This window comes from Arachis hypogaea, chromosome 16 (assembly GCF_003086295.3).
Source record: "Arachis hypogaea cultivar Tifrunner chromosome 16, arahy.Tifrunner.gnm2.J5K5, whole genome shotgun sequence".
NCBI lineage: Eukaryota > Viridiplantae > Streptophyta > Magnoliopsida > Fabales > Fabaceae > Arachis > Arachis hypogaea.
Genome location: NC_092051.1, coordinates 23,491,286 through 23,498,341, shown reverse-complemented (window position 1 = coordinate 23,498,341; position 7,056 = coordinate 23,491,286). Strand labels below are relative to the sequence as shown.

The following is a 7,056-nucleotide window of genomic DNA, read 5'->3' as shown; positions in this document are numbered from 1 at the left end:
ATCTTTTGGGTTATTGATGACTTTTGTCGAAGATGATTAGAAATTAGTTTATTTTATCTGTTTAGTATTTTTCTATTGAGACGTTGATGCTCCATCTTATTTTAGGGCTTGTTTGGGTGAGCTTTTAAGAAAAGATTTTTTTTGAGTTATCTTTTTTAAAAGATCTTATGAAAAAGTAAAAATAATTTTATGTTTGGATATCTCATGCAAAAAGATCTTTTTATTTATCAATTATGTTTAGATATAACAATATAAAAGTACTTTTTTATTTATTTATTACATGAAAAATATCTTTTTTTTTAAAGAAAAAAGATCTTTTAAAAAAAGATGTAAATTACAACTTTTAAAAAAAGATATTTTTCTGATTTTTCTAGTGCTTTTACTTTTACTACTCGAAATTTGTCAAACACGCTAAAAAATAAAAAAAAAAATTTTCATTGAAAAAATTTTTTTTTTATCAAAATAGTGGTACACAAACAAGTTCTTTGTTGAGCTTTTTATTTAAAAAAAAAAACAATGAACTATAAAAAAGTTAAAAGAAGTAAGAAGAATTCGAGATCTTTGGAATGGGGAGGAAAAGCTTGGGGTAGAAGAGAATAAGGTTATTATTGTAGTTTCATAATCCTTCAACCATGTTGGCAAGAATCCTGCCACATAGGACGTATCACTAACGGCATTAGAGCATAATTTAACATTTGGTTAGTATTATTTGTCGAATTCAATCTTTGAAAATCATTAGTCTTGTTTAGATCTTTTATTATAGATCTGTCCATTTTCGAATTTTTTACTGTCAGAAATAATTATTTACTCAAAAAATAAAATGTATTATTAATAAAACGTATTTGAATTCAAAATTTTTAATTAGAATATAAATTACTTGTATCTTAAATAATCTCTATTTATTGTTATATACATTTAAATTAGAAAAAATAAATTAACAAAACCTAAAAAATATACTAATTTTATATAATTATTATTTAATTATGGCATGGTCAATTGGATTTTTAACTGGTTTAGTTGAAGCATTATTTCAGCCGTTGGATATGTTGGTTTTCCAAGAGGATATTTTGCGGTGTATACAACCCACCATGTATGTGGAATCTTAATAGACACACAAAAGCCACTGAGCACTCCCATCACCACCACACAGCGCATTCAACAAAGAAGAAGAAATGGCAATTCTGAGTTACTTAACGGTGACCGCAGCGGCCACACCAATGTCACCGGAGTCTCCGGGGTCAGCACCATTGCCGGAGCAGCCAAAGCAGACTAAGGTGATACTCCCAAAGAAGAAGCCGATGAAATGGTCAACGGGTGTGGCACCAGGGGACTACGGTGGACCGCCAACCACCACAAAACTTCGCAAGTACTGGGGTGGCGAGGAGAAAGACCCTTTGGCCTCCGATGAGTTCATGTGGAACAAGGACTTTGTTGGTCGTTTCAAGAGGCTGATTCAGGATCCCCAACCTGCCCCTCTTACACCTCTTAAGGTCTCATTTTTTTTAACTCACTCTCATTCTTGGTTATTATTGGAATTTTGTATGAATTTTTTTAACTCTAGTAACTATAGTTGTGAATTTGACTTGATCAGTTAATCAATAACTCAACACTACACCAACTTACTTGGGTTGGTGGAGTAGTCCGCTCACTCGTTGCCTTGAGTAAGTATTGGGTTCGAATTCCGCCACGTGCATGTAATAATCTATTGGTTAGCGGCGGACCCTTAAATAGAGCTCAAATCCACAATGAATTAACTTGTCGGGTTGGAGAATATCGGGGGCAACTTAAAAAAAACCTCAACACTAAAAACACTTATTCGAATTTAAAATATTGAATTTTTTCTAGCCTGCAACTCTTGTTTCAGTCAACTCTCTTGGAGACCCTCATACGTGGCCTAACTGGACCTAGCTTTTCCACAGTAGATCAATTTTGTTTGTCTCTGGGTTTTTTCAATGTTTTACTCCTACTTGTAAATTGTAATCAATAACAATTTTGTCAGAATTTTTTTAATTAATGTAGAGGAAGACCCAAAAGACCATACATGATGTGGTCAAATAGATCTACTAATAAACAGTTTCATTATAGACGTGATACATGATAAGGCTCGATTGGCTCGCTTGATTGTATAGTCGAATCTACCTAGTGGGATAAGACTTTGTTTTTGTTATTAATTAATGTGTAATAGTTAGATAATTATCCATTGTACAAATGTGTATATGTAGTGTAGTGAAACTAATGCTTGGTCTTGGTCTTGTACCTAACTTGGGTATCACAGATGTATTCCATCTATGTAACATATTCAGAATCATGTGATCAGAGAAACGAAACTAACAAGTGCATAATCGTTTCCTTTTGTGATCTGTTTTCGTGTGTATTTGTTTTTGAGCTTGTGTTCATTTAGCTAATGAGTGTTGTGTTGTGCAAGCATAGAAAATGCATAAATAGGCATTTTCGCTTTTTGGTAGAAATGGAAGATGAGGTTAATTAATTTAATGAACCCACGAATTAATCACGTAATCATTATTCTGCGGCACTTCTTAATTGTGTTGAATGTGTTGATTTACTCACAACAGATACACTCATCAAAGACCGTATCTTAACATTTATGGATGTCATAGAATTGTGTGAAGAGCAGTTACTTTGCTTTTTATTACTTCACTTAAATTTGAGCTTAGGAATCAGAACAACACAACACAATGCAATATTAGATATCTAAGATGCACTTTTTATGGTCCTTGCTGACTAAAGCAATTTTTGGGGTGAAACGATTTCATATTTATTATGTTTGTTTGATTCTGACACAAATAAATTCCCTGTGAGCAGGAAGAGCCTTCTGGATTTCTAAGCTTAAATAGAGTTATGAGCCTTGACAGGTCTTGTTCTACCATATGCTAAATTCAAGTCTCTAGATGTGGTTGCATTATTCTCTTTTGGTTCTTTTCTTTATCTAAAGATATTCATTCGGATTGTGAATTGTAGTTTGGAAGTTGATTTAAGCAAAGAACTCTCAACTCCTGTAAACCGCAATCTAAACCAACAAATAGAGGAAGAAACTGATGTAAGTGATTTCTCTCTTCCCTTGACTTTTCCCTGATTAGCATACCTCTGGAATTTAATGATTTATGATAAATCTTCAGTTTGTACTTATAATTTTCTTTTCCTATTGAGGTCTATATGGTATACAAGCTAAAGTAGCTTATAAAAATATAATACTCAAACATTGATTTATAATGTGAATATGTGATTTATTCATCTTTTTTCCTTAATTGAAATGTTGGTCAGGTTACTAAAAGCAAGAGAGTTATATGGAAGCTGGCTCCAACGCGGCGTGAGCAAGAAAAATGGGATAGAGCTACCAAGGCTGCAACCGGAGGCAGTGTATTGCTTACACTCTTTCTCCCTATCTTTTTCTCAATAGATTAAAATAATTTTTAGCCAATGTAAGTAAGGAGAATAGAATATTTTACGGTGTAATACATAGAGCTCAATAAATTTGACATGAAACAGGAACCTTACGTCATATTTATCTATTTTAATATCTAAACGTTGCTTTCTAGTTTCTACTATACAAAGATCTGATATAGAGTAGCTATAGGATGTGATGTTTCGGGAAATAAGGCGTCCTCGTGAAGATCCGGAAGTATTGGCTGCTAAATCGCAGGAGCAATATAATAAGGTACTTGACACCACTGTCTAGTCATTTTTTGTCGTTAGAAGTCATGTAAACTTCACTCTTGGTTCCTCTGCTTATTTGATTTCAGTTGAAAACAAAGTTGCAATTCCTTACGTTGGGTATAGGTGGCTTTGGTCTGGTTTCAGCTTATGTTTCTTATTCTCCTGAGATTGCAGCTAGGTACTTCAACTTGTTCATAAATCTTTCCTCTCTTCACCGTTGCTATCAAATATGGAACAATTTAGAGCTAACATTCTTCTGATATCCATTAACCTTGCAGTAAACATAGTAAAAGAAACGTAGATATGAATCGGAAACTGTTTAACACGTGGCATAAGACATTGAACAGATTCTAGATTAGTTATAGTTTGTTATTCCTGATAAGGGTTAGTCATATTTCTTTATCATTATTATTTCTCATTGACTTAGACTTTTCTGTCATGTGTTCAGCTTCGGTGCTGGATTACTTGGTTCTCTGGCATACATTCGCATGCTGGGAAGTAGTGTGGACTCCCTAAAGACAGATGGTTCAAAAGCCCTTATCAAGTAATCTATAGATGATAGATATGCTATGGCGAATTTAGTTCAGTTCATAGATAAAGATGATTCTTTTGCCACCATGACTATTTGATTAATCAAGTTTAATTTTGTTAATAAGTTTTCCTTTATAGTTTATCTTCCACTGTTTTGCATATAATACTAAATAAGTAAAAATTTGGATTTTATTCTTAAATCTTATCTGTTGATGTTCGCGGCATATTCTTAATTGATGTTACTTGCAGGGGAGCAATTGGGCAGCCGAGATTATTGGTTCCTGTCATATTAGTCATGGTTTATAACCGTTGGAATTCGTAAGTCCTCTTCTGGTTTTCAATTCAACAATTATTTACTTTCTTAATGAAGTCTAATTAATCCGCATACAAATTTTCTGTACCTCTTAGGGATCCAAGTATAGCACTTTTCTCTCTCTCTTTTTTTTTTAATTGTCTTTTATTCATGAAGCTATTTTAATTTAGTGTTGAGACAAAATATCCAAATGTCTAGATTTTGAAAAACATGGTTAAACCGTAGTTTTCTTCACTGTATGATATTGATAAGTCTTTATTTCTTTTCTTTTCTATTGGCAGGATCCTTGTTCCTGAATTCGGATCTATGCATTTAGAATTGATACCAATGCTAGTAGGCTTTTTCACATATAAGATTGCAACCTTTGTTCAAGCTATAGAGGATGCTCTCACCGTAGCTGTAAAGAAAACTTAAATATCATGAAAGTAATCTCTTCCTTCTGTCATTGAACATATTTGTTATATTTCTGCTTTCACATTATAGGCTTTTATATTTAATTACATCAAGATACATGATTAAATTACATTCATATACATCAAGATACATGGTGTTTCATTATTTTCCACAAATCCACCGTTGTCTCTTTTTTTGTTTTTGGCATGTCTATAATCTGCTCTATTCTTTATTTGGGATATGTGCCTCCATTACTCCTGACCTTCACTTTGCTCAATTGCCAATCACGGCTTCTGCGTGATGTTGCCAGCGTTTTCAAAACCCCAAAAAGTAAGATAAAATAAAAAACTGCCCAGCATTCTAAAAGCTTTTTCTCAGTTGTCGCAGCTTTATCAACCATGGAGCTACTGTTGTTGATCCTCATGTTCAATATTGAGCCAGAAAAACGGTTTAATAATTGTTTTGAAAAAGAAAAACAAATTGTTTTGAAAACGACGTGGTTTCAGCCTTCGTTGGGCGCCAAATTAAAACGTCATCGTTTTACACTAGTCTTACGTGGTAAGAGAATGTTAGCTCATCATTATGTTTGCTGAATCAGCGTTGGAATAGTACAATTGAAATTTTAGTGACCTATAGTATAGGTGGAATTTTATTGACGCTTATTATTTTTCATGTGCGAGAGAGGGGGGTGTATAATAAGAAGCTGTGAAGAGAGGTGTGTTTTATATTGGTATAGGATATATAAATGGGAGGCACCAATTTGTTTGTATTTTTTTTAAACAAATAATTACAAATTTGACGGTTCGATTTGTGATTTCGAAAATAAAAAAATTTTTAATATTAAAATCGGATCATACGATTTTTATTTTAAAAAAAAAAAATAAAAAATATAAATCGGACCTTTCGATTTGTAGCTTATTTTTTTCTTCAAACAAATCGGACCGTCCAATTTAAATAAAACACCATATAAAAAAAATACTTAATTTTTTAATAACAATGTATTACACATATATTTAATCAATACAAAAAAAATTAGCCTCTTATTGACCAATAGTGTAATAGTGTTTTGCTATAGGATAAAAATTTTATTCTAACCTTATGGGTTTTAATATCTTCAATCCAAATCTTATATGCATCTTACACTTTTCCATTCGATCCTATATAAAAAATAAATTTATGGTATTTGTTTCGATACCATGATAAATTTATACATACTAATATAATAAAAATATGAATAAATTAAAATATAACACAAATTTTGAAAAGATGTAGAAGATGAACTCTTTACTTTTTTGATACAAATTCTGTGAGACAAATTAAGAATTGTCATATACCAATTGATCTAATTATAAAAACAACAGCTAAGAGAATAAAAGAATGTAATGCAAAAATGACTAAATCATTTATTCAAAAAATGATTAAGAATTGGCTAAACCAATAGTTAACGATTATAAAAAAACCAAATGTCTTATTATTTAATATTTACAAATTACATTGAAGACTCTCATAATTAAATTGGATCAAATAGACATTATTAATATTTATTTTAAGACTTATTTTATATTTATGTTTATTTATTTTGTTTTAGACCCTATTATAATTTATTCATTTTATTTTAATAAGCTTATGCCTAAATTCCGTTTCATATCATTTAATATCAGATTCTAAATATTAAATTAATCTTTATTAATCTATATTTCATCTTTAATTGTGTGTTTGTTCTAAAAAATAACACGTTACACGTAGTCTTCATTTGAATTTCCAGCGTCTTTATTTATGTTCTTCATTTCAAAAAAAAAAAAAAAAGTAGCGTTCCGAAGTCTTCCGTGACTTTGGTTTCTTCTCTTTGTACTTGGCTTCGTTATTTTTTATGGGAATGTCTTAGGTGGGAAAAGAATAATTTAGTATTTTAAAGACCAAGTAGAAATATTTTTATTGTGTGACTCAGGTTAATTTTATACATAAGTTATTCATAATATTACATGTGGCTCAATATTTATTCTAATTACAAATCGGTATATTGTGCTCTGGTTAGCCAGATAACATGATGACTGTTTTTTTTTTTTTTTTTTTTTTTTTTTTTTTTAGAAAAAAAGTATTGATATTTTTTGGTGACTTTTTTTTTTGGTGACAAAAAGTATTGA

General features: G+C 31.1%; 1 protein-coding gene across 1 annotated transcript; it reads left to right on the top strand.

Annotated features, from left to right (window-relative positions):
- The first annotated feature begins 1,010 nt into the window (after positions 1–1,010).
- On the top strand, positions 1,011–5,088 carry LOC112758516 (protein CONSERVED ONLY IN THE GREEN LINEAGE 160, chloroplastic). Its single transcript, XM_025807213.3, has 9 exons — positions 1,011–1,490; positions 2,824–2,873; positions 2,980–3,058; positions 3,283–3,378; positions 3,596–3,676; positions 3,762–3,853; positions 4,124–4,219; positions 4,456–4,524; positions 4,801–5,088. Exons 1-9 carry the CDS (start codon positions 1,173–1,175, stop codon positions 4,931–4,933), a joined length of 1,014 nt encoding a protein of 337 aa, XP_025662998.1. The 5' UTR covers positions 1,011–1,172; the 3' UTR covers positions 4,934–5,088.
- Positions 5,089–7,056: the final 1,968 nt, after the last annotated feature.